We start from the raw sequence: 26,324 nt of genomic DNA, 5'->3' as shown, positions 1-26,324 counted from the left end.
GAGCCTGGAGCAAGGCCGCGGCCACCAGAGCATCCTCAGGCTCCGGCTGTCCCCAGCAGTGCCACCAGGAGCATTCCCTGTGTGCCACCAGCTGCAGGACACCAGAGGTGCCCGATGCTGTGCCCCGAGTGCCCGCGGGCTGCCGGGGATGCCAAGCTCCCCCTGGAAAAGGGAAGGAGCAGGGTTTGCACCCCAGGATTGGCAGGGGAAGCTCTGCCTCTTAGTCATTGCCACAGGCAGGGAGAGAGGAACCGAGCCGGGAAAACAAGAAGTCACAGCTGCCACCGCCTGTCCCCAAACCTGCCCTGTCCCCGAGGAACCCCCAGGGGCCTCCGACAATCAAAAACAAGAATTAAAAAAAAAAAAAAAAGAAAAAAGACCAACCAAAACCAGCAAGAAAAAAAAAAAAAAACAGAAAGAAAGAGAGAAAGAAAACAGATTTAAAAAGGAAAAAGGAGGAGGAGGAGGGCTTGACGTGTATTTTTAGTTGCTTAGCACAGCCCTGAAGTATTTCGGCAGCCACTCCCTCCGCGTCGCTGCTGTGTAACTATTCCTGTGCTGCCTCCTCGGCCGGGCTCAGAAGTTCTGAGTCACCGTGGGGCAGCCAGAGACACCGAGCCAGGGCTGCCACCGGCCCCGCTGCCACCAAAATACCCCGGGAAGGCTTCCCAGGGTGGCCTTTGGTGGCTCTTTCCGTGGGGACACGCTGGCCCTGCCAGGCTCTGCACCCACCCACGCCAGCCAGCTCAGACTTTTCTTCCTCCTCTCTCTGCTTGTTGCTTTTATCTCGCTCCTCCCTGTTTTGTTTCTGGTTTTTTGGGGTTTTTTTTAGCTGCCACGGGGCAGTGGAAGCCCCGCCGAGGTTGATTTTTGGGGCAGAAAAGCTCAAAAGCGACAGCTGAGCGTCACTTTGATGCTGCCCTTCCACAGGGATATCTGCCACCCTCCGTGGGGGGACAAAAAAAATCCCTGCAGAGGTGGGAAAAATAAGGAAAAAGCAGGGAATGCTGCTGAAGTGGGGTAATTAACAAACACAGCCCTTAACGAGCTGCATCACCCCAGCCTGCAGCTTGGCCGGGAGATGAGGAGCTGGAGCCAAAGGTCCTGTCAGGATTGCTCCTGCCAGAAAAGCCCCAAAATCCCAGCAGGGCTGGAGCTGCTTCCCCTCCCTCCCAGCAGGGAAGGGAGCAGGTTGGGAAGGGAAAGTCTGACACAGGCTGGAGTTTTCCAGGAGGGAGGACAGGACACATCACCCCATCCCTGGGATGAGCGCTGGTCACGGAGGGCTGGGGCTGGGAGTGGAATTTTTTGGGATTTATCCCCGGTTCCAGGGCTCAGGGAAGGGCTCAGGGCATCACAGACACGCAGAGGGAGGCAGCTGGAAGAGGCTGGAGGTTTATTATTCTCGCTCACCACTTGTGCCCAGTTCTAGAAACATTAAAAAAATAACTCTATAAAAGCGAGTTCTTCGCTCCTCCTCAGCACAGCGGCGATGGCAGAGCCCCCAGCACGAGGCCCAGCTGTACAAACCCCAAAACCTGCCCAAAACAAGCTGTGACATCAGCTTTCCCCCCAAAATCCAGCTGTTTCACCCACCCAGAGTGGGGGGATTTGAGTTATTTCTTCCCCCCCTCTCCGTGTGCTCAGCCAGGAGGTTCTGAGGGTGTGGGATGGAAGACTGGAGGAACCTGAGCTGGGAATTCCCAGGAGTTTTCTGGACACTTCCACACCTGGCTGGTGTCCCCAAGGGTGGATTGGTGGCTTGGGACAGGCAGAGCCAGTGTGGGGTGAGGCAGCAGCCACTGGGGTGGGAAACATCATCAGAGTTCAGGGCAGAGGGGAGAGAGTTTTCAAAAATAAATCTGCCTAAATCAACCCCAAAAAGAAAATTTAAATGTTTAAATCCCTCCCCTCCCGCCTGAGGAATGAGGGGTGCACCAGCCTCATGCAAAAAAAAAAAAAAACTAAACAAACACACATTAAAAAAAAAACCAAACCTGTTCTTTTGAAGGAAACGTCTAATCTGAAGTGAAATTAGCCACAAATTAATTGGGAAATGCTCATTTGTCACAAAGCTCCCTGGGGAACAAGCCTTGAGGGCCACATCCATCCCTGGGCTCACTGGCCAGGAGAGGAAAAGCAAAAGCTCCAGAGTTTGTTGGTTTAAAAAACAAACCCCAAACCTTGAGGATTATTCACATAGAGACACAACAACCCCCTCAGCTTTGGAGTTTAAACCAAAACACATCTGCTACAAACAAAAGGAGTTTCCCAAGCTTCAAGTATTTAAAAAAAAAAAGAAATAATAATTAAAATAAAATCATCCAAGCGATCCAGGAAGTGTTCACACTGGTACCTCTGAATGGGAAAATAATTCAAATTAAACCTGAAAAATTCATTCTCAGGAGAGGGAAAAACCCTCGGATGAGCTTTAAAAAGCATTTCCAATGATTTACCGACAGGGAGGGGACAGGGAGGGGACAGGGAGGGGACAGGGAGGGGACAGGGGACACCCGAGGTGACAAAACCCGGGCGCCCCCGGCCCTCCCTCACTGCTTGGCCGACTGCCTGCCCGGCTTCTTCTCCTGCTGGCCTCTGCCGCCGCCGGGAATTCCTCTGCCGCGGCCGCCGAACACACCTGGGGGAAGGGACAGGTGAGGGCCACGCCCACCAGCCACGCCCACCAGCCACGCCCTTTTAAAAATCCCAAATCTCGCCCGTTTGGGGGTGTCAGAGGAGGAAATGGGATTTTTTCGCAGCACTGTGTGGTTATTTGGGAGGTGAACAAATGAAATTTCCACCCCTGCAGGGGTGTCACGGGATCGGTGCTGATGGTGCGGAAAAGTGGATTTCTTCCCCAAAAAATGGGAGGTAAAAACGCCTTAAAAAATACTAAAAAATCCTATAAAACTAAACAGTCCGAAAAAAATCCTAAAAAAATCCTAAAAAACTAAAAAGTCCTAAAAATATCCTAAAAAACTAAAAAGTCCTAAAAAACCCCCTAAAAAACTAAAAAGTCCTAAAAAATCCTAAAAAAACTAAAAAGTCCTAACCCCCCCCAAAACCCTCAAAAAACCCCAAAAAATCCAACCCCCCCCAAAACCAAAAAAACCCCAAAACACCTCAAAAACCCCCAAGAAACCCCCCCCCAAAAAAACCCCAAAAACCCAAAAAAAACCCCAAACCCCAAAAAAAAACCCCAAAAAATCCAAACCCCCCCTAAAAAACCAAAAAAAAACCCCAAAAAATCACAAAAACCCCCCAGAAAAACCCCTTAAAAAACCCAAAAAACCCCCAAAAAACCCCCAAAAAAACCCCAAAACTCCAAAAAAACCCAAAAAACCCTCAAAAAACTCCAAACCGCCCCCCAAAAAACCCTAAAAAATCCAAACCCCCTAAAAAAACCAAAAAAAAACCCCAAAACCCTCAAAACCCCCCAAGAAAACCCCCCAAAAAAACCAAAAAAACCCCCCAAAAAACCCCAAAAAACCCCCAAAAAATCCAAACCCCCCCTAAAAACCAAAAAAAACCCAAAAAACCTCAAAAACCCCCAAGAAAACCCCCCCAAAAAACAAAAAAAAAACCACCAAAAACCCCCCAAAAAACCCCAAAAAAACCCCAAAAAAAACCCAAAACCCCCCAGAAAAATCCATACCCCCCAAAAACCAAAAAAAAACCTCCAAAAAACCACAAACCCCCCCCCCAAAACCCCCAAAAATCCAAACCCCCCAAAAACAAAAAAAACCCCAAAAAACCACAAAACCCCCCCAAAAAACCCTCAAAAAACCCAAAAAACCCCCCCAAAAAACCCCAAAACCCGAAAAAAAACCAAAAAACCCCCCAAAAAACCCCAAAAAACTCCAAATCGCTCCCAAAAAAAACCCCAAAAAATCCAAACTCCCCTAAAAAACAAAAAAAAACCCAAAAAAACCCTCAAAAACCACCAAGAAAACCCCCCAAAAAACCAAAAAAACCCCCCAAAGCCCCCAAAAAACCCCCCCAAAACCCCCCAAAAATCCAAAATACCCCCCAAAAAACCAAAAAAAAAATCCAACGCCACCCAAAAAGCAAAAGAAACCCCAAAAAACTCAAAAATACCCCCAAAAAAACCCCAAAACCCCCCCAAAAAAAACCCCCAAAAAATCCAACCCCCACCCAAAAAACAAAAAAAACCCTAAAAACCCCTCAAAAACCCCCAAGAAAACCCCTCAAAAAAAAACCCCAAAAACCCAAACGCCCTCAGAAAACAAAAAAAACCCTAAAAAACCCTCAAAAACCCCCAAGAAAACTCCCCCCAAAAAACCAAAAAAAACCCCCAAACCCCCAAAAACCCCCCAAAATTTAAATAACCCCGACATTTCACCTCGGCCGGCCCCGCCGGCGCCGCGCCCCTTCTGCTGCTTCTGCTGCTGCAGCGCCCCGCGGCCGCGGCCCTTGGCCAGCACCTCCTCCTTGACCATGTCGATGATCTCGTCCGGGATGCGCAGGTACTTGATGGTGCTGCCGCGGATGTAGCACTCGGGCATGCGCCAGAACTTGTCCCCGTCCTGGGAACCGGGGGGAAACGGGGGGATTTTGGGGAAAAACGGGGATTTTGGGGAAAAAACGGGGATTTTTGGGGGAAAAACACGGATTTTGGGGGGAAAAAGTGAGGATTTTGGGGAAAAAACCCGCGGATTTTGGGGGGAAAATATTGTGGATTTTGGGGGGAAATACTGCGGATTTGGGGGGGAAAATACTGCGGATTTGGGGGGGAAAAGTATGGTTTTGGGGGAAAAGTGGCGGATTTTGGGGAAAAAACTGTGGATTTTGGGGGGAAAATACTGCGGATTTTGGAGGGAAAAGTGAGGATTTTGGGGAAAACATACTGCGGATTTTGGGGGGGAAATACTGCGGATTTTGGGGAAAAACTGCAGATTTTGGGGGGAAAATACTGCGGATTTTGGGGGGAAAATGCTGCGGATTTTGGGGGGAAAAACGGGGATTTTGGGGAAAACGGGGATTTTGGGGGAAAAGTGGGGATTTTGGGGGAAAGTGGGGGTTTGGGGGGAAAAACGGGGATTTTGGGGGGAAAAGTGAGGATTTGGGGGAAAAGTGGGGATTTTGGGGGGAAAAACGGGGATTTTGGGGGGAAAAGTGGGGATCAAACTGGGAGCTGTGGGAATTGGGAATTGGGGACCCAGAGCAGTGGGAATTGGGCACTGGGAGCTGTGGGAATTGGGCACTGGGAGCTGTGGGATTTGGGGACTGGGAGCTGTGGGAATTGGGCACTGGGAGCTGTGGGATCTGGGAGCTGTGGGAATTGGGATTTGGGAGCTGTGGGAATTGGGAATTGGGGACTGGGAGCTATGGGAATTGGGCACTGGGAGCCAGAGCTCAGGCAGTGGGAATGAGGATCCAGACCCTGCCCCTGCCAGGACCCTGCCCCTGCCAGGACCCTGCCCCTGCCAGGACCCTGCCCCTGCCAGGACCCTGCTGCAGCCCAGCCTCCCTCCGCTGTCCCGGGTGAGCCCAGCACGGCCCGTCCCTGCTCCCATCATTTCCATCGTTAATTGGGGCAGCTCTGCCTGCACGGGCAGGCCCGGGACGAGGCAGAGGAACAACAAAATTCCCTCCAGGAGCCAGCCCGGCCAACCCCGCCCTGCCCGGGACGGCAGGAAGGGACGGGGCTCCCGGCTCCTTCCTCGTTCCGGGCTGCCCCGGGTAAACAAGAGGCTGGCCCGGCTCGTTGTCCCGTGCCATCTAGCGGCCAGTGTCACCAGTGCCACCAGTGTCACCAGATTCGCCTCCAGCCGGGGCTTGGAGGCGGCTGGGGCTGCTCTCCCTGCTCCGGGATTGTGGAATCATGGAATGGGCTGGGGCTAAAGGATTGTCCCAGCTCCCACTGCAGCAGGTAAGGCTGTCCCAGCTCCCACTGTCTCAGGTAAGGCTGTCCCAGCTCCCACTGCATCAGGTAAAACTGTCCCAGTTCCCACTGCATCAGGTAAGGCTGTGCCAATTCCACACTTGCCACTGTCTCAGGTAAGATTATCCCAGTTCCACACTTCCCACTCTCAGGTAAGACTGTCCCAGTTCCCACTGTCTCAGGTAAGATTGTCCCAATTCCACACTTCCCATTCTCAGGTAAGTCTGTCCCAGTTCCCACTCTCAGGTAAGATTGTCCCAGCTCCACACCTGCCACTGTCTCAGGTAAGATTATCCCAGTTCCACACTTCCCACTCTCAGGTAAGATTGTCCCAGCTCCACTGTCTCAGGTAAGATTGTCCCAGCTCCCACTCTCAGGTAAGTGTGTCCCAGTTCCACACTTCCCACTCTCAGGTAAGACTGTCCCAGTTCCCACTCTCAGGTAAGATTGTCCTAGTTCCACCCTTCCCACTGTCTCAGGTAAGACTATTCCAGTTCTACTGTCTCAGGTAAGATCATCCCAATCCCACTGTCTCAGGTAAGATTGTCCCAGTTCCCACTGTCTCAGGTAAGACTGTCACACTTCCCATTCTCAGGTAAGATTGTCCCAGTTCCACTGTCTCAGGTAAGATCATCCCAATTCCACACTTCCCATTCTCAGGTAAGTCTGTCCCAATTCCCACTGTCTCAGGTAAGATTATCCCAGTTCCCACTCTCAGGTAAGACTGTCTCAATTCCACACTTCCCATTCTCAGGTAAGATTATCCCAGTTCCACTGTCTCAGGTAAGACTGTCACACTTCCCCTCTCAGGTAAATCTGTCCCTGTTCCACCCTTCCCACTGTCTCAGGTAAGATTATCCCAGTTCCCACTGTCTCAGGTAAGACTGTCACACTTCCCACTCTTTCAGGTAAGATTATCCCAGTTCCCATTCTCAGGTAAGATTATCCCAGTTCCCATTCTCAGGTAAGTCTGTCCCAGTCCCTTCCCACTGTCTCAGGTGTCTCCAAGCCCTGTCCAACCCAGCCTTGGACACTCCAGGTGTGGGGCAGCCGCAGCTGCTCTGGGAATTTCACCCCAAACCCTCACAGGGAGGAATTCCCGAAATCCTCCCACCCTGCCGTGTCCCTCTCACAGCAGTGGGTGAATTTGGATGGATGTGGAGAGGGGAGGGAATAAAAGAGATGGAGGGAACAGGAGAGAAAAGATTGGAGGGAAGAGAAGAGAAAAGATTGGAGGGAATAGAAGAGTTTGGAGGGAATAGAAGAGAGGGAGGGAATAAAAGAGATGGAGGGAACAGGAGAGATTGGAGGGAATAAAAGAGTTTGGAGGGAATAAAAGAGTTTGGAGGGAATAAAAGAGATTGGAGGGAATAAAAAAGAGATTGGAAGGAATAGAAGAGATTGGAGGGAATAAAAGAGATGGAGGGAACATGAAAGACTGGAGGGAATAAAAGAGTTTAGAGGGAAGAGAAGAGTTTGGACGGAACAGGAGAGAAAAGATTGGAGGGAACAGGAGAGAGATTGGAGGGAACAGGAGAGAGATTGGAGGGAATAGAAGAGATTGGAGGGAATAAAAGAGATTGGAGGGAACAGGAGATTTTGGAGGGAATAAAAGAGTTTGGAGGGAATAAAAGAGATGGAGGGAACAGGAAAGACTGGAGGGAATAAAAGAGTTTAGAGGGAAGAGGAGAGATTGGAGGGAACAGGAGAGTTTGGATGAAACAGGAGAGTTTGGAGGGAACAGGAGAGATCGTGGTGGTTGAGGCTGCCTGGGACAGGTCAAGGCTCTGTTTTTTGGGAAACCTGGATCAGCCTCACAGCACGTGGGGGGTGAGGGACCCCAGCCCCTCATCCCGTGCTGTGCACAAAGGGGCACCTACACCAGGCTGCGCCTTCATTAATTATCAATGATTAAACGTATATTATTAATAATTACATTAAATCTGCATTCCAGGCAGAGCTCAGGCCTCCACAGGAACCAGAGCCAGCCTGGCTGCGGGGACAGAGCTGGGGAACCTTTGGGGACAGTGCTGGCCGCTCCCGGGGGCTGCCCCGGACCCTGCCGCGGCTGAGCCCTGCCCGGTACCGGCGCCGGTGCTGCCGCCTTACCCGTGATGTGCAGATAACCTCCCGCAGGTTGATGTTCATCCAGTTGTCGCAGCTCACCAGGTGCCCGTTGTAGGTCTCCCCGTTCTTTAGCTCCACCAGCTGCGAGGGAACAGCGGTCACGGCCCAGCGCCGGTACCGGGACGTGCCCGGTGTCACCCGCGCGGTACCGGAGAGGGGAGCGGGGCTGGGCCGCGCGGCCGGTACTCACCATGGGGTGATTCTGCGCCGTCTTCAGCAAGGACAGGGGCAGCTGCGAGAGGAAGAGAGGAGAGAGGCCTCAGGCACCGACCGACAACGGGACACCGGCCGGGGCACCGAGCGGGGCACCGGGCACGCCATCCCTGGCGGCGGGGAAGAGACGAGCCAGGCCTTCCCGTCCGCTCCAGCCTCCTCCCGAGCCCGGTTCCCCGTTCCTCCCGGTTCCCCGTTCCTCCCGGTTCCCCGTTCCCGGTCCCCGCTCACCATCGTGCCGGACCGGGAGCCGCCGCCGCGCCGGGCGCTGCCGCTCAAACCGCCCCCGGCTCCGCGCGGGACCAATCAGAGCGCGGCGCGGTCCCGCCGCAGCCAATCAGAGCGCGGATCGCGGCCCGGCCGCGCCGCTCCGCCCGGTCCGCGCCTTTGCGGCGGCACCGCCCGGGCCGGGCCGCGCCGGGACGGGACGGGCCGAGCCGCGCTCCGCTCCTCCGGCACCGCCGCCGCGCTCCGGGCTCCCCCCAGCCAGGCAGGGAACCCCCGCGAGGCTCAGGGTGAGCGCTTTGTTTAAGTACTCCCCGTTCCACCGAGTCCCGCCGCCGAGGCGGGCGAGCGGGAGCCCCTCGGGCCGCGCCGCGCACGGAGGGTCCCGGTGATCGGTAACGGGTGGAGGGCTCCAGGCCGTCCCGCGGCGGGACTTCCGCCGCGGCGGCGGAAGCGGCGGGTCCGGGCAGCGCGGGGCGGGGCGGGCGGCGCGGGGCGGGGCCGCGCTCAGTGCGGGGCGGCGGCGGCGGGACGGGACGGACGGACAGACGGACGGGACGGAGCCGCGATGGAGAAGCCGCGGCGGGCGGTGGTGGTGACGGGTACGGGAGGGCGAGAGGGGAAGCGTTGCTGGGGGACCCCGTCCGTGCGGGGGCACTTCGGGGGAGCCCTTCCCCGAATTGAGGGGGGGCTGCCAGGGAAGGGCAGGGCTGGGGGGGCAAAAGGGTCTGGGGGTGTAGCGGGGGGACCCCTGCTCCGTGCCCAGGAGCCGCTTTGGGGATCCTTTCGCTGAGCGAAAGTGGCCGGGGGAAGGTGCGGGACCCCTCCCCGAAGTGATGGGGGGCTTGGAGGGGCCGCTCCTGCGTGATGGGGAATTTGGGGCGGAGGGGGAATTTTGGGGACCACAGGGCTTGGAGGGGGTAGTTGGGGATCTGTTCCCGGAGATAAGTGGGGGACCCCATCCCCGAGGTGAGGGGGGGTCTGCTGTCCCATCAGGGGCTGTTTGGGGGGGCTGTCCCCTGCGTGGGGTGCAGCGCAGAGTCTGGGGGGCTTTGGGGTGTCGGAGCTGTGGGGGTACAGCAGCGAGGGGTACACCAGCATTTATCCATCCAGCTGGCGCTCGCATCCCCTTTTTTCCGTGCGTGACCCCATCCCAGAGCTTCGCTTTTTGGGAAAGAAGAAGGGAGCCGAGCCACCCGAGGAGCAGCCAAACCAATTTGGGGGCGCAGGGAGCGGGGGGATCGCCCCACGCTGAGCCCCCCGAGGTGTGGGAGCTGCTCCCCGGGGCAGCGGGGGGAAGAATGAGCCAGGGGCCCCGGCGCTGTCCGCCCCGTGCCGGGGTACAAAGGCAGCTCGGGGTGATTTGTGGGTGAGGCCGTCCTGTGACAAATGTGGAACCGGCCCCAACTATTCAGGTCTCCCCGCAGCAGCTGAAGCCGAGGCTGTTTGAATAGCAGAGCAGCCGTAACCACGGGCAAAAAGTGCTTTTTTTTCTGCCAGGGAGCCGAGGAGCAGGTGGCAAATCCTGCCTTTCCCCAGCCCAAATCCAGCGTGGAGCGGCGGTGACTAAACAGAAAACTTGCGTCAGGAGGACGTTCTGCTGCTCGCGGGGCTCCTCCACGCTCTTTTTATTTTTTTTTTTCCCTTTTTTTAGTCAATTTCGGGGAAGCCTGGCCGCAAAAAGCAGCGGTTCTTCTGTTTTCCCCCCCGTGTTTGATAACGCCGGGCGCGGAATCCCGCTCGGGGCTGGGCACGGTGTCGCGTCCCCGGCGGATCTCCCAGCCCGTGCGAACGATTTTTGTGCACAATTCCTCTTTTGGAGCTCGTTTTGGAGTTAATCCCGCCGCCGGTTCTGCCGCTGCGGGGTGGATGCGCTGCCCACCGGGTGGATGCGCTGCCCACCGGCTCCGGTGCGCTCGGTTCCCGGCAGGATGAGTCAGAGCCGGGATAACCCGGCCGTGTCCCTGCCGGCTGCCTGTGGAATTTGGAGCGAGGGAATCCCCGGGCACCTGTAGGATTTCAGCCTTTCCCTGGCCGAGCTGTGGAAATGTGGATTTTATTTTTTAGTGGCGTGGGATTGCCGCGAAGCTGTATTTAGGAATTCGGGTCTCGGTGTTTGGGAATCGAGTGGGACCTGCAGAAACAGCTGGCAGGGAATTCCTCCTCCTCCTCCTCCTCCTCCTCCTTCCCCCATCCTGGTTTGTCTCACACCCCTGCGGTTCTGCTCGCAGGGAAAACACCCCCAGCGTTTTTTTGGGGTTTTGCAGGAATATTTATTTATTTTGGCAAAGGAGGAGCCCACGCTGGGGGAATTCCTCCCAAGGTGCAGCATCACCTCAGCCTGCCCCAGGAGGGCAAACCCCACATTTCCCATTCAGGTGCCAGCTGATATTTGTGTTCCCTCTCGGATCCTTTCAGGGTCTGGGTGGAATTTATTGTCAATTATTGCCTGGGGCAGGGAGGGCAAGGCTGGAATTAAAGCACATCTACACCCAGATAAATTACCCAACCTTTGTGTGCTTGCTCAGGGGGGGTAAAAAAATAAAAATTAAATGATAAAAGGTGTTCTGGATTACCAGTTAACCCCGAAGTTATTCATTAGGGGTTTGGAGGTGTGTTTTTGATAACGCCCTGGCGGCCTTTGCCGCGCTGTGGGCGGGCTGTCAACAGCTCTGTTTGTTTCCTTGGGAGGTGTAATTATGTAATTAATGCTAACGAAGATCTCGGAGGAGACCCCGAGTGGGGCAGGCTGGTGGGAGCATCTGCTGTGGGCTGAGGTAATTCAGGAATAGAAAATCCAATCGTGGTTCTAATTCTGTGGTGTCGGGTGAGTGAGCTGGTGATCACCAATTTTTCTAACCTGGGCAGGAAGGAAAATTCTTCTCCCCAAAGGAAAAAAAAATCAGTTTCTTTTCAGGCAAGAAAAGAAACTTTTCCTGTTTTCCTTCACTGTACAAAGCTGGAGTTGAAATATTTTAGTATTTGATACTCAGGTGTAAAGAAATAAGGATTGAGAGGTAGAAGGGGAGGTGTTTTTTTTTTCCAGGAAAGCTCAAACCTCTTTGCAGCTTCAAGAGGAGTCAAAAATGTGAATTTTTTCTTCTCTTGCAGGGTTTGGGCCGTTTGGAGAGCACGCTGTGAACGCCAGCTGGATTGCAGTCCAGGTAACCCCTGAATTTCCCTCTTGGGAAGTGTCAAAAGAGAGGACAAATCCCTGCAAATTTGGATTTTCTGTTCTTTTTATCACTTACAACTTCTTCTGGAGCTCTCTGCAGATCTCCAGATGGTCAGCTGGATAACATTTGATTCCCTGCTCAGAGAACAATCCCTTAGCTGGTGGAGTTTAATGAGCTTGAGTTAATGCAAGTAAGGAATTCCCAGCTCTGGATGCTTTTTAAATGGGGCAGGGAGCTTGGAATCCTCCCCTGCCCTGGAGAATTCCAGGCAGACAGACCAGCCCAGAGGAATCTGGATGTTTTTTTTCTCTCAGTTCACCTTTAAACCCAGCCTGATCCCTGAGAGGAGAATTCCAGCTGGAGGATTTGTGGAGCTGAGTGTCAGGAGGGGGATTCCCAGGCAGAGCTGCCTCTCCTCCCCTCCCCAGATCCCCCCTTCTCTGCCTGGGGGAGATTCTGGGGAAAATCAGCTCAGGAAAATCAGAGGGAATCACCCAGAACCTCCTGGGCACCCCAAAATCCTGGAATATCCTGGGGGGAATCACCCAGAACCTCCTGGGCACCCCAAAATCCTGGGAGAGGTTCTGGGGAAAATCAGCTCAGGAAAATCAGATTTGTGCCACTTGTGGCTCTGCACCTGCCTGGGCAGGGCCCTGAAATCCTGGAGTGTCCTGGGGGGAATCACCCAGGGCACCCCAAAATCATGGGATGTCCTGGGGGGAATCACCCAACAATTCCAGGGCACCCCAAAATCCTGGGATGTCCTGGGGGGAATCACCCAGAACCTCCTGGACACCCCAAATCCAGAAATATCCTCAGAGGGAATCACCCAGCACCTCCTGGGCACCCCAAAATCCTGGAATGTCCTGGAGGGAATCACCCAACACCTCCTGGGCATGCACAGGACACCCCAAAATCCTGGGATGTCCTGGGGGGAATCACCCAACACCTCCTGGGCACCCCAGAATCCTGGAATGTTCTGGGAGAGAGTTGCCCAGAACCTCCTGGACCCCCCAAAACCCTGGAATATCCTCAGAGGGAATCACCCAGTAACTCCAGGGCACCCCAAAATCCTGGGATGTCCTGGAGGGAATCATCCAGAACCTCCTGGGCATGCACAGGACATCCCAAAATCCTGGAATGTCCTGGGGGGAATCACCCAGAACCTCCTGGACACCCCAAAATCCTGGAATGTCCTGGTAGGGAATCACCCAGCAACTCCAGGGCACCCCAAAATCCTGGAATGTCCTGGAGGGAATCACCCAACACCTCCTGTGCACCCCAAAATCCTGGAATATCCTCAGAGGGAATCACCCAACACCTCCTGTGCACCCCAAAATCCATGAATGTCCTCAGAGGGAATCACCCAGCAACTCCTGGGCACCCCAAAATCCTGGAATATCCTCAGAGGGAATCACCCAGAACCTCCTGGGCACCCCAAAATCCTGGGATGTCCTGGGTGGAATCACCCAGCAACTCCTGGGCACCCCAAAATCCAGGAATATCCTGGGAGGGAATCATCCAGAACCTCCTGGACCCCCCAAAATCCAGGAATATCCTGGGAGGGAATCACCTAGAACCTCCTGGACCCCCCAAAATCCTGGAATATCCTCAGAGGGAATCACCCAGCAACTCCTGGGCACCCCAAAATCCTGGGATGTCCTGGGGGGAACCACCCAGAACCTCCTGGGCGCCCCAAAATCCTGGGGGAGATTCTGGGGAAAATCAGCTCAGGAAAATCAGATTTGTGCCACTTGTGGCTCTGCACCTGCCTGGGCAGGGCCCTGAAATCCTGGAGTGTCCTGGGGGGAATCATCCAGAACCTCCTGGGCACCCCAAAATCCTGGGAGAGAATTGGCCAGAAACCTCCTGGACCCCCCAAAATCCAGGAATATCCTCAGAGGGAATCACCCAACACCTCCTGTGCCCCCCAAATTCCCCCCCCTGTGCCCAGGAGTTCATCTGGGTGAGGCTGGCATCCCTCAGATGGGGCAAGGAGAGGGAATTAATCTCTTTCCGATGGAATTAAGGTTTTTTTTGCTGTAAAAACACCTTTTACAGGGATGGGGCTGCCACATCCTTCCTTCCTTGTCACCTCTGGGTGGAATTTGTGGCAGAGCCCCTGGGAATCCCCTGCTACCTTTCAGCACAGGGAATTAAATCCCTTTTTCTCCCCACCACCTCTCTCTCCTTCAGAGCTCTGAGGTTGATATCTTCTTCCAAATACTTTTAAATCAAATCACAAAATCAATCACAGCCAGCTGTGCTGCCTGGTGGGAGAAGACAAAACTTTTTCCCTCCCCAGGAGCTTTTTTGGGGACGAATTTATTCGAGTTTGGGTCAGTTTGGAGGAATATTGAGGGAAGAAAAATGCAGGGCCCTGCTAAAAATCAGAAGTGAGGCTCAGTGACTGGGTTTGCTCTCGCTGGTGTGGTGTCAAAAAGCTGTTTTTATTTTAGAGGCAGACAAAGGGGTGTTTTTGGAGAGGGAGGAGTGGTGGGTGTTGAGATTTGGCTTGAAAAGAAAATAAACAAACCTCGAGAGGAGCTGCTGGGCTGTGGGGCTGGCGGGTGAAGGCATCCCCTCCCTTCAAAACCTGTTTTTAGGGGCTTGGAGGGGGAAAAACTGGGAACTGGGGGTGGTTTGGGGGGAGAAACTGAGAGTTGGGGATGTTTGGGGGGATAAACTCAGAATTGGGGGTGGTTTCGTGGGATAAACTCAGAATTGGGGAGGTTTTGGGGGATAAACTCAGAGTTGGGGGTGGTTTGGGGGGATAAACTGAGAGTTGGGGATGTTTAGGGGGAAAAACTCAGAGTTGGGGATGTTTGGGGGGAAAAACTCAGAATTTGGGGATGTTTGGGGGGATAAACTCGGAATTGGGGGTGGTTTGGGGGGATAAACTCAGAGTTGGGGATGTTTTGAGTGGATTTGGGATGTTTGGGGTGGATAAACTCAGAATTGGAGATGTTTGGTGGGATAAACTCAGAGTTGGGGATGTTTGGGGGGATAAACTCAGAATTGGGGCTGGTTTGGGGGGATAAACTCAGAATTGGGGCTGGTTTGGGGGGATAAACTCAGAATTGGGGCTGGTTTGGGGGGAGAAACTCAGAGTTGGGGATATTTTGAGTGGATTTGGGATGTTTTGAGTGTCTAAACTCAGAACTGGGGATGTTTTGAGTGTCTGAACTCAGAATTTGGGATGTTTGAGGTGGATTTGGGATGTTTGGGGTGGATAAACTCAGAATTGGGGATGTTTGGGGTGGATAAATTCAGAACTGGGGATGTTTTGAGTGGATTTGGGATGTTTTGAGTCTCTAAACTCAGAATTTGGGATGTTTTCATTGGCTAAACTCAGAACTGAGGATGTTTGGGGTGGATTTGGGATGTTTTGAGTGTCTAAACTCAGAATTGGGGATGTTTGGGATGGATTGGGGATGTTTGGGGTGGCTAAGCTCAGGACTGGGGATGTTTTGAGTGTCTAAACTCAGAATTTGGGATGTTTGGGGTGGATTTGTGATGTTTTGAGTGTCTAAGCTCAGAACTGAGGATGTTTGGGGTGGATTGGGGATGTTTTGAGTGGCTAAGCTCAGGACTGGGGATGTTTTGAGTGTCTGAACTCAGAATTGGGGCTGTTTGGGGTGGGTTTGGGGTGTTTTGAGTGTCTAAACTCAGAATTGAGGATGTTTGGGGTGGACTGGGGATGTTTTGAGTGGATTGGGGATGTTTTGAGTGTCTAAACTGAGAATTGGGGATGTGTTGAGTGGGTTTGGGATGTTTTGAGTGGCTGAGCTCAGAATTGGGGCTGTTTGGGGTGGACTGGGGATGTTGTGAGTGTCTAAACTCATAATTGGGGCTGTTTGGGGTGGGTTTGGGATGTTGTGAGTGTCTGGACTCAGAATTGGGGATGTTTTGAGTGGATTTGGGATGTTGTGAGTGGCTGAGCTCAGGACTGGGGATGTTTTGAGTGCCAACTGGAGGCTCCATGTCCGGATTATTGCGAGTGCAAACATCAGCTGGGAGGCAGCGGGGAGGATTTGCCTCTCCTTCTGCCCCCTCTCAGCCCCCAGAGGCCCAGACAAAAAGGAACAGCATGTCTTTGAGCCTGCCTGAGGTGGGCATTGTGCAACTTTCAGACGGGGACTTCATGGAGCAGAGGGGACACAAAGGCGTGTCTGAGTTCCCGAATCCCAGACGCTGTGATCTGCATTTTAATAGAGAAAAAAAAAAAAAAATCAATTAAACAATCTTTTCTAAATCCTTCCTAGCTCTGGGGCTCGGCTAGTTCTGGTTTATTGCATCTTTCATTGTGCTGCATCCCGAGGATAAAATAAAATTCTCCCCCTTTTTTTTAATTTTTTTTAAATTTTTTTTTTTCCTTGCACTCCCCCTGGTTTTATTTGGGTTCTCCCACATTTTGTGGCCCTGGTGTGAGTTTGCCCTGGAAGTGCAGTGAGTTTCTGTCTGGTTTTGCAAGCTGACTGATTTTTACACATGGCTACCTTAAACACTGGCAGCAGCAAGCTCATAATGCTGCCGAGACGAAAACTTTCAGAATTTCACCCCAAAAAACAAAACCCCAGTGAAATATTTGGGTTTTTACTCACGGGGGAGGAGCTTTCCTATGAAATCAGCAGGGAGGAAAACTCCTTTCTGCTTTATTTTAACCCTCTGCATTAATTTGGGTTTGCTGTTGAGAGTTTTCATCATTTTAATCTTTCACTTCAGGATTTTTTTTTTTTTTTATAACTTCTGCTGGGGGAGGGATTTGCCAGAAGAAATGACAGAATTGAGCTTTCCCCACCTCATTTTCACCCTCCCTGCTGCAGCAGAGGCGTGGGCACAGGTGTGACCCGTGGGCTGTGGAGCTCCTTCATCCCCCCCGTGCTGAGGAGGAGGAGGGAGGTCAGGGTGCACTGTGACATGAGGAAGGACAATCGCTGTCAGGGTGTCTAGACAGACCTGATAAGGATATTAGAGGGTGACAAAGAGCAGCTTTGTGGAGGGGTCAGGGAAGGGGTCACGGCGCTCCCGTTGTCAGGTGGACCCGGCTGGGAGGGGAAACTCGTTCAGGGAGGGGGGGAAGGTTGGGAACATCTTCATCATGGAGTGCTGGGCTGGTTAAAAGGAGGGCTGGGGCTTGGTCAGGTTAGGGTTTAGGTGGGTGGAGGGTTTGTAGGGTTCTCTTTTCGGCCAGCAAAACTTGACACCACCAAATCCATCCCAGGAGCTGTTCCAAATTCCTCCACCAAATCCATCCCAGGGAGCTTTTCCCTTCCCAGCCACCAAATCCATCCCAGGAGCTGTTCCCAGTCCACACCACCAAATCCATCCCAGGAGCTGTTCCAAATTCCCCACCCCCAAATCCATCCCCAGGAGCTGTTCCCTTCTGAATCCCAACCATCAAATCCATCCCCAGGAGCTTCTTCCTTCCCCACCCCCAAATCCATCCCCAGGAGCTGTTCCAGATCCCCAGACCCATCCCCAGGAGCTGTTCCCTTCCCTTCCCCATCACCAAATCCATCCCCCCAGTCCCCACCACCAAATACATCCCCAGGAACTTTTCCCTTCCCCACCCCCAAATCCATCCCAGGGAGCTTTTCCCTTCCCAGCCATCAAATCCATCTCCAAGAGCTGTTCCCTTCCATTCCCCATCACCAAATCCATCTCTAGGAACTTTTCTCATCCCCACCCCCAAATCCATCCCCAGGAGCTGTTCCAGATCCCCAGACCCATCCTCAGGAGCTGTTCCCTTCCCTTCCCCATCACCAAATCCATTTCTAGGAACTTTTCCCAGTCCCCATCCCCAAATCCATCCCAGGAGCTGTTCCCTTCCCAGCCCGAAATCCATCCCCAGGAGCTGTTCCAGATCCCCAGCCCCAAATCCATCCCCAGGAGCTGTTCCCTTCCATTCCCCATCACCAAATCCATTTCTAGGAACTTTTCCCAGTCCCCACCCCCAAATCCATCCCCAGGAGCTCTTCCCTTCCCCACCATCAGACCCATCCCCAGGAGCTGTTCCCAGTCCCCATCACCAAATCCATTTCTAGGAAGTTTTCCCTTCCCCAGCCCCAAATCCATCCCAGGAGCTGTTCCAGATCCCCATCCCCAGACCCATCCCCAGGAGCTGTTCCCTTCCCATCCCCAAATCCATTTCTAGGAACTTTTCCCAGTCCCCATCCCCAAATCCATCCCCAGGAGCTGTTCCCTTCCCATCCCCAAATCCATTTCTAGGAACTTTTCCCAGTCCCCATCCCCAAATCCATCCCCAGGAGCTGTTCCCATCCTCATCCCCAAATCCATCCCCTGGAGCTGTTCCCTTCCCAGCCCTTCCCCATCCCTTCTCATTGCTGTTGGCACTCTCAGAAATGTTTATTCTCCCCTGAAGAGCCTGGCTGCTGTTGGAACCCTCCCACCCATCAGCCCCTTTGCTTTGTGGAGGCTCCAGGTGAGGTTTTGAGGGCAGACTCTGCACATCTGTGCATCCCTGCCACCCAGCTGTGCTGCTGAGCGTGCCAGACGCTGATCAATACCGCCAGCCTTTAATATCAGCCTCGCCCTGGGAGCCAGAGCCTGTCATTTATCATCCCTGCTGCTCTCTCCAAGTGTCACTTTGGCCTTTCTGGCTGTTTCAGTTGGCTTAAATCTCCTTACATCCCCGTGGTTGGGCTGTACAAGTGGGAAAGGTGGTTTTTTCCTTCAGTTGGAAAAGGTGGTTTTTTTCCCTCAGTGTGTTTTTATCAGTCATGCTGATAAAAACACAGAAAAACGATGGCAAGACACTGCTCACATTTAAATAGGGGAGGCCTCAAACCTCAGCTTGTCTTCTCCTTTCAAGTGCCTTTAATTTTTAATTTTTAACCTGGGGGAACACGAGGCTGGAGGGTGAAAACAGCTGATCTACAAGGAGGAAAACAAAACCTGAGGGTGGCTTCAAAGAGCAGCTGGTGGCTCCGCTCCCCGACTCCAAACCTGGCACAGAGATTAAATTCAGGAATGTTTTGGAATGTCCTTTGACAGTTTGGTGGCTTTTTCCTGTTCCTACCTCAGCTCCATAGGAGCAGCTGTTTTGGAAAGCTTGGTCCAGGTTTCTGCAGGAATTCCTTAAACATGATGGGCCAGGTCTCTTCTCCCACTGGAAAAACTCTTCCTGCTCTTACCTGGCTCCAGAGTTCAGGCTCAGCTGATGGTTTTTTTTTTTAAAGAACCCCATTTTTTTTTGTTTTCCCCAGAGTTTTCAGACCTTGTGGGTGTTCCCTTGAGCTCTGGGAAGTTTGGGGTTGGTGGCTCTGAGAGGACAAGGGGGAACCTGTGTGCAGGGGGATCTGACAGTGCTTTCCTGTCAGAAACACCGGGGAGAGAGAAACAAAACCAAACAAACCCTTTCCTCTGCTTTTAAAGTCTTTGCAAGGCCTTTAACTGCCACTTGGAGGAAATTTGCTCCCTTTATTGCCAGGATATTTGGGATGTTTTCATGGCAGAGAGGGAGGAATCATCCCCTGGCTCAGCCGAACCACCAGGGCTGCCCCCAGCCCGGAGAGCTCTTCACCTGGAAATAAATGTGGAATCACTCTGCAGGCCAGCTGCCCAGGGAGGTGGATAAAACCCTCCCAGTCCCACCTTCTCCACACTGTCCCTTCTGGGAGGAAGCAGGGGTTGTGGCTGTCTCCCTCCATGAATAACCGAGCCAGGATCTCCCTGGGAGCTGCTGCTGGCTGTTGTTGGTTAAATGCTGATTTCTCTGTCACACGCTCATCACAGCCCCACAAACGGCCCTGTGGGTGAAACTCTGGTTCCACACAGGTGGGGAGGTGCCTTTGGTGTTGCCCTTGTGGGTTTGGGGGTGTTTTTTACGTTGCTGTCAGGTGCAGTTTGCGAGGTCACACATCCTTGGTGTAAAGTGGTGTCAGCCCCTCGCCCTGCCCTTGAACCTTCCAGGAGCAAATCCTCTGCTCATCTGCTGCCTGACCACCCTGGCTCTGCTCTGCTGGTGTTTTTCAGGAGCTGGAGAAGCTGGGGCTGGGGGATGATGTGGATCTGCATGTCTATGAAGTCCCCGTGGAGTACCAGACGGTGCAGAGACTCATTCCTGCCTTGTGGAAGAAGCACAGTCCCCAAGTGAGTGAGTAAAGGGAGGAGGGGGCAAAAAAATAAACCCAAAACCACCCAGCAAAGGAACTTGGGGTTTGTGGCAGAGGGCCTGGGGGCAGGGAGCTGCCAGCTGCAGCTCAGAGCAGGGCCCAGAGGAGAGAGGGGTAGAGAGGAGGAGAGGGTGAGAGTGTAAAAGGCAAGAGATAAGAGCTAAGGGCATGGAAAAGTAAAGAGTAAGAGAGAAGAGCAAGAGTGAGAGTAAAAGAGCAAGAGCAAGAGAGCAAGAGTAAGAGCAAGACCAAGAGTAAGAGCAAGAGTAAGAGTAAGAGCAAGAGTAAGAGTAAGAGCAAGTGTAAGAGAGCAAGAGTAAGAGAGCAAGAGTAAGAGCAAGAGAGCAAGAGTAAGAGCAAGAGAGCAAGAGTAAGAGCAAGAGTAAAATAAGAGCAAGAGTAAGAGAGTAAGAGTAAGAGTAAGAATAAGAGAGTAAGAGCAAGAGTAAGAGTAAGAATAAGAGAGCAAGAGTAAGAGAGTAAGAGTAAGAGCAAGAGTAAGAGAGCAAGAGCAAGAGTAAAAGCAAGAGTAAGAGAGCAAGAGTAAGAGCAAGAGTAAGAGTAAGAGAGTAAGAGCAAGAGTAAGAGAGCAAGAGTAAGAGCAAGAGCAAGAGTAAGAGCACAAAGTTCCCGTTCCAGTGCAATAAATCATCTTCTGTGTTGAATATTCTGATTCTCACTCACCAATCCAGTCCAACGCACAAATCCTACAGCATTTACACACAGCCTGTAAGAATCACTGCATCACCACACTGTGTTCCATTTTAAACCCTAAAATCTCCTCTCTGTGCCCCTCTGCCAGGCTGGCAGGGTCTGCTCTGCCCCCTGGAGCTGTCTGCACACAGAGGGTGTTGTTCCATCCAAAGGGGATCACCTTCAGCCAGCCACACCATTGTCCTCCCCTTGTTCAGTGACTGAGGGATCTCAAAGCTCACTTGAAAAGTGACCTAAAAGATCTCCAAAAGTGACCTAAAAGATCTCCAAAAGTGACCTAAAAGATCTCTAAAAGATCTCCTCCAAAAGTGACCTAAAAGATCTCTAAAAGATCTCCTCCAAAAGTGACCTAAAAGATCTCTAAAAGATCTCCAAAAGTGACCTAAAAGATCTCCAAAAGGGACCTAAAAGATCTCCTCCAAAAGGGACCCAAAAGATCTCCAAAAGTGACCTAAAAGATCTCTAAAAGATCTCTAAAAGTGACCTAAAAGATTTCTAAAAGTGGCCTAAAAGATCTCCAAAAGGGACCTAAAAGATCTCCAAAAGGGATCTAAAAGATCTCTAAAAGGGACCTAAAATATCTCCAAAAGGGATCTAAAAGATCTCTAAAAGATCTCCAAAAGTGACCTAAAAGATCTCTAAAAGGGACCTAAAAGATCTCCAAAAGGGATCTAAAAGGTCTCTAAAAGTGACCTAAAAGATCTCCTCCACAAGTGACCAAAAAGATCTCAAAAAGGGACCTAAAAGTTACCTAAAAGATCTCCAAAAGTGACCTAAAAGATCTCCTCCAAAACTGACCTAAAAGATCTACTCTAAAAGTGACCTAAAAGTGACCCAAAAGCTCTCCAAAAGGGACCTAAAAGATCTCTAAAAGTGACCTAAAAGATCTCCAAAATCTCTGGGATCTCCAAGATCTCTGGGATTCTGAACCTGAGAGAAAGGAAAAACAATTCTCATTTTCTGTGCCTGTGCCAAAGCCGAAGGTGATGTGGGGATTATTTACCCACAGTGATGGAGCTTTGGGTCCTGGGCCTGTCAGGACCAAATGTGCAGCCCCACATTTCACATGGAGCAGCAAGGCACAATTCTTCCCAGGAATATTTCTGGGATTCACATTCCCTGAACCTCAGAGAGAGAAAACACAATTCTGACCATTTTCTGTGCCAGTGTTTGTGACACAGCAGAATGCAGTGTGGGATTGTTTCCCCACCGTGATGGAGCTCTGGGTCTGTCAGGAAATAGTCCCACATTTCCCTTCCCATGGAGAAGCAAGGCACAATCCTGCCCAGGAATATTCTTATCCCATTTTCTGTGCCCGTGTTTGTGCCCCAGCAGAATGCAGCGTGGGGATTGTTCACCCAGGGCAGCCCCACATTTCCCTTCCCATGGAGAAGCAAGGCACAATTCTGCCCAGGAATATTTCTGGGATTCACATTCCCTGAATCTCAGAGAATGACCAAAACAATTCCCACCATCTCAGCACGGGTTGGACTCGATGACCTGAGGCCCTCTTGATTCATTCTGAGATGATTCTGTGATTGATTCTGTGATTGATTCTGTGATAATTCTGTGATTGATTCTGTGATTGATTCTGTGATTCTGTGTTTGATTCTGTGATTGATTCTGTGATTCTGTGATGATTCTGTGATTGGTTCTGTGATTGATTCTGTGATTCTGTGATTGATTCTGTGATTGATTCTGTGATGATCCTGTGATGATTCTGTGATTCTGTGTTTGATTCTGTGATGATTCTGTGGTTCTGTGATTGATTCTGTGATGATTCTGTGATTGATTCTGTGATGATCCTGTGATGATCCTGTGATGATTCTGTGATTCTGTGTTTGATTCTGTGATGATTCTGTGGTTCTGTGATTGATTCTGTGATTGATTCTGTGATGATTCTGTGATTGATTCTGTGATGATCCTGTGATGATTCTGTGATTCTGTGTTTGATTCTGTGATGATTCTGTGGTTCTGTGATTGATTCTGTGATGATTCTGTGATTGATTCTGTGATTGATTCTGTGATTCTGTGATTGATTCTGTGATCCTGTGATTGATTCTATGATGATTCTATGATAATTCTGTGATGATTCTGTGATTGATCCTGTGATGATTCTGTGATTGATCCTGTGATGATTCTGTGATTGATCCTGTGATAATTCTATGATAATTCTGTGATAATTCTGTGATTCTGTGATTGATTCTATGATGATTTTGTGATAATTCTGTGATAATTCTGTGACTCTCCCGTGCCCGCTCTCCCCCATCCCCTCTCCCCGCCAGCTGGTGGTGCACGTGGGCGTGTCGGGCATGGCCACCACGGTGACGCTGGAGAAGTGTGGCCACAACGTGGGCTACAAGGGGCTGGACAACTGCCGCTTCTGCCCGGGCTCGCAGTGCTGCGTGGAGGGCGGCCCCGAGTGCATCGACTCCATCATCGACATGGACGCCGTCAGCAGCCGCGTCTCGGCCCTGGGGCTGGACGTCACCGTCACCATCTCCCGCGACGCCGGCAGGTACGGCTGGTGGCGCCTGGTGGGGCCGGTGGCACCTGGAGGATCCTCAGTGCGAGGGTTTGGTGGTTTCTGGGTGGTTTCTGGGTGGTTTCTTGGGGTTTTCTTGGGGTTTTCTTGGTGGTTTTCTTGGGGGTTTCTTGGCGGATTCTTGGCGTTTTCTTGGTTTCTTGGTGGTTTCTGGGTGGTTTCTTGGTGGTTTCTTCATGGTTTCTTGGGTTTTTCTTGGGTTTTTCTTGGGTTTTTCTTGGGTTTTTCTTCGGTTTTTCTTGGTGGTTTCTTGGGGTTTTCTTGGGGTTTTATTGGGGTTTTCTTGGTGGTTTCTTGGTGGTTTCTTGGTGGTTTCTTGGGGTTTTATTGGGGTTTTCTTGGCGGGTTCTTGGCAGTTTCTTGGGGTTTTCTTGGGTTTTTCTTGGGTTTTTCTTGGGTTTTTCTTGGTGGTTTCTTGGTGGTTTCTTGGCGGTTTCTTGGGGATTTCTTGGCGGTTTCTTGGCGTTTTGTTGGGGTTTTCTTGGGGTTTTCTTGGTTTCTTGGTGGTTTCTTGGGGTTTTCTTGGCGGTTTCTTGGGGTTTTCTTGGCGGTTTCTTGGCGTTTTGTTGGGGTTTTATTGGGGTTTTCTTGGCGGTTTCTTGGTGTTTTATTGGGGTTTTCTTGGCGGGTTCTTGGTGGGTTCTTGGTGGTTTCTTGGCGGTTTCTTGGCGTTTTCTTGGCAGTTTCTTGGGGTTTTCTTGGTGGTTTCTTGGGGTTTTCTTGGGGTTTTCTTGGTGGTTTCTGGTGGCTCCTCAGCACAAGGGTTTGGTGGTTTCTGGGTAGTTTCTGGGTGGTTTCTTGGGTTTTTCTTGGGTTTTTCTTCGGTTTTTCTTGGCGGTTTCTTGGGGTTTTCTTGGGGTTTTATTGGGGTTTTCTTGGCGGTTTCTTGGCGGTTTCTTGGGGTTTTATTGGGGTTTTCTTGGCGGGTTCTTGGCGGTTTCTTGGGGTTTTCTTGGGATTTTCTTGGGGTTTTCTTGGGGTTTTCTTGGCGGTTTCTTGGGGTTTTCTTGGCGGTTTCTTGGTGGTTTCTTGGCGTTTTGTTGGGGTTTTGTTGGGGTTTTCTTGGTTTCTTGGGGTTTTCTTGGGGTTTTCTTGGTGGTTTCTTGGGGTTTTCTTGGGGTTTTCTTGGTTTCTTGGGGTTATCTTGGTGTTTTCTTGGTGTCTCTGGTGGCTCCTCAGCACAAGGGTTTGGTGTTTTCTGGGTGTTTTCTCGGTGGTTTATTGGGGTTTTCTTGGGGTTTTCTTGGGGTTTTCTTGGGGTTATCTTAAGGTTTTCTTGGTGTTTCTGGTGGTTCCTCAGCACAAGGGTTTGGGGTTTTCTTGGCGGTTTCTTGGCGGTTTCTTGGTGGTTTCTTGGGTTTTTCTTGGGGTTTTCTTGGGGTTTTCTTGGCGGTTTCTTGGTGGTTTCTTGGGAATTTCTTGGGGTTTTCTTGGTTCTTGGTGTTTTCTTGGCATTTTCTTGGGGTTTTCTTGGGGTTTTCCTGGTGTTTTCTTGGTTTTCTTGGCGGTTTCTTGGGGTTTTCTTGGTGGTTTCTTGGCGGTTTCTCAGCATTTTCTTGGGGTTTTCTTGGGGTTTTCTTGGTTTCTTGGTGGTTTCTTGGGGTTTTCTTGGTGTTTCTGGTGGCTCCTCAGTGCAAGGGGTTGGCAGTTTCTTGGTGGTTTCTTGGGGTTTTCTTGGCGTTGTCTTGGTGGTTTTCTTGGTGTTTGTGGTGGGCAGCTCCTCAGAGCTTCATAAAGTGACCAGCTGGCTCCAGTTCCCTGCTCCACCAGCTTTTATATAGATATTTTATAATTTTTAAATATATAGATAGATATATATATGTAATATAGATTTAGATATATATATATATAGATATATATATATAGATATATATAGATATATAGATATAGATATATATTTTTATATATTTATTTATATTTATAGTTATAGTTATATCCTTATATATTTATATATTTATATATATATATATTCTTCACATTTTCTGTCCTAAATTTAATCAAAACAATCCCAAACTCACAACTCCTGCCTCACACCCCCCAAATCCCACGATGGCACCACGATGGGGACCCACATCTCATTTTACCTTGTATTTTCCCCCTTTTTTTTCGCGTTTTTTCCCTTTTTTTCCCCCTTTTTTCCCTTTAGTCGTGTTTTTTTTTCCCTTTTCCTAAATAACCCCAATTTTTGTGTTCCAGGTACCTCTGTGACTTCACCTACTACACCTCCCTGTACCAGAGCCGTGGCAGGTCAGCCTTTGTGCACGTTCCCCCTCTGGGCAAGCCTTACTCTGCCGAGCAGCTGGGCCGGGCCCTGCAGGCCATCATCGAGGAGATGCTGGAATTCCTGGAGCACTCTGAAGGCAAAATCAACTGCCAGCACGAACACTGAGCAGCCCTGCCAGCAGCTCTCTTAGTATTGCACTTCGAAAAAAGGAAAAAAAGGAAAAAAAAAATGGGTTTTTTTCGTTTTCGGATGAAGTATTGGGGTGGGGGAGGGGTGGGATAATGATAATAATGAAATAATAATGGAGGAAGGAGTGAGGATGGGAGAGTTGGAAAGAGAAAGGAGGAGGATTGTACAGAGTTGTGGGAAATTCTGGAGATTTCTGGAAAATTCTGGAGATTTCTGCGAAATTCTACAGAATTCTACGCAATTCTGCAAAATTCTACGAAGTTCTGCAAAATTCTACACAATTCTTCAAGACTCTACAAAATTCTGCAAAATTCTGCAAAACTCTACAGAATTCTACAAAATTTCTGCAAAATTCTAAAGAATTCTACAAAATTTCTGCAAAATTCTACAGAATTCTACACAGTTCTGGAAGATTCTACAGATTTCCAAAAAATTCTGCAAGATTCTACAGATTTCTACAAAATTCTGCCATACTCTGCAAGATTCTACAAGGCTCTACAGAATTCTACAGAATTCTACAAAATTTCTGCAAAGCTCTGCAGAATTCTACAAAATTCCACACAATTCTGCACAATTCTGAGGAATTCTACACAATTCTGCGAAATTCTCAAGAATTCTGCAAAATTCTGCAAAATTCTATGTAATTCTACACAATTCTGCAAAACTGCAGAATTCTACAAAACTCTGCAAAACTCTGCAAAAATCTACAAAACTCTACGAAACTCTACAAAATTCTACAAAATTCTACAAAATTCTGGAAAATTCTGCAAAACTCCCCAAAACTCCCCAAAACTCCACAAATCCTGCTCAGAAATTCCCTTTTTTTGTTGTTGCTGAGTCCCCAGCCCTGCGGGATCGGGATCCTCTC

General features: G+C 50.8%; 2 protein-coding genes across 5 annotated transcripts; one reads left to right on the top strand and one right to left on the bottom strand.

Annotated features, from left to right (window-relative positions):
- Positions 1 to 1,379: 1,379 nt before the first annotated feature.
- On the bottom strand, positions 1,380 to 8,614 carry LSM4 (LSM4 homolog, U6 small nuclear RNA and mRNA degradation associated). Its single transcript, XM_084221273.1, has 5 exons — positions 8,477 to 8,614; positions 8,223 to 8,264; positions 8,015 to 8,113; positions 4,364 to 4,547; positions 1,380 to 2,638 (listed from the first exon to the last, which is right to left on the bottom strand). The coding sequence occupies exons 1-5, from the start codon at positions 8,477 to 8,479 to the stop codon at positions 2,550 to 2,552; spliced, it is 417 nt and encodes a 138-aa protein (XP_084077399.1). The 5' UTR covers positions 8,480 to 8,614; the 3' UTR covers positions 1,380 to 2,549.
- Positions 8,487 to 25,502, top strand: PGPEP1 (pyroglutamyl-peptidase I). 4 transcript variants are annotated; one of them, XM_084221259.1, is made up of 5 exons: positions 8,487 to 8,760; positions 11,582 to 11,634; positions 19,645 to 19,761; positions 22,784 to 23,016; positions 25,240 to 25,502. In XM_084221259.1, the coding sequence occupies exons 4-5, from the start codon at positions 22,811 to 22,813 to the stop codon at positions 25,430 to 25,432; spliced, it is 399 nt and encodes a 132-aa protein (XP_084077385.1). In that variant the 5' UTR covers positions 8,487 to 8,760; positions 11,582 to 11,634; positions 19,645 to 19,761; positions 22,784 to 22,810; the 3' UTR covers positions 25,433 to 25,502. The 4 variants fall into 4 exon arrangements, with proteins under 4 accessions (XP_084077385.1, XP_084077382.1, XP_084077383.1 ...); XM_084221256.1 differs by lacking the exon at positions 8,487 to 8,760 and adding an exon at positions 9,000 to 9,072; XM_084221257.1 differs by lacking the exon at positions 8,487 to 8,760 and adding an exon at positions 9,000 to 9,072 and having other exon boundaries at positions 19,645 to 19,765; positions 25,240 to 25,370.
- The last annotated feature ends 822 nt before the right edge of the window (positions 25,503 to 26,324 follow it).

This window comes from Fringilla coelebs (assembly GCF_963513975.1).
Source record: "Fringilla coelebs genome assembly, chromosome: 24".
In the NCBI taxonomy this organism is placed as follows: Eukaryota; Metazoa; Chordata; class Aves; order Passeriformes; family Fringillidae; genus Fringilla; species Fringilla coelebs.
This window is presented reverse-complemented; position numbering and strand designations above follow the sequence as displayed.

Coding starts and splice junctions, on each gene's coding strand:
- LSM4 (XM_084221273.1), bottom strand. Junction 4,548..8,014: donor AGGTTATCTGCACATCACGG/GTAAGGCGGCAG, acceptor CCCGGTTCCCAG/GACGGGGACAAGTTCTGGCG. Junction 2,639..4,363: donor CGCCGGCGGGGCCGGCCGAG/GTGAAATGTCGG, acceptor CCCTTCCCCCAG/GTGTGTTCGGCGGCCGCGGC.
- PGPEP1 (XM_084221256.1), top strand. CDS start 9,039: ATGGAGAAGCCGCGGCGGGCGGTGGTGGTGACGG. Junction 9,073..11,581: donor GCGGGCGGTGGTGGTGACGG/GTACGGGAGGGC, acceptor CTTCTCTTGCAG/GGTTTGGGCCGTTTGGAGAG. Junction 23,017..25,239: donor ATCTCCCGCGACGCCGGCAG/GTACGGCTGGTG, acceptor TTTGTGTTCCAG/GTACCTCTGTGACTTCACCT.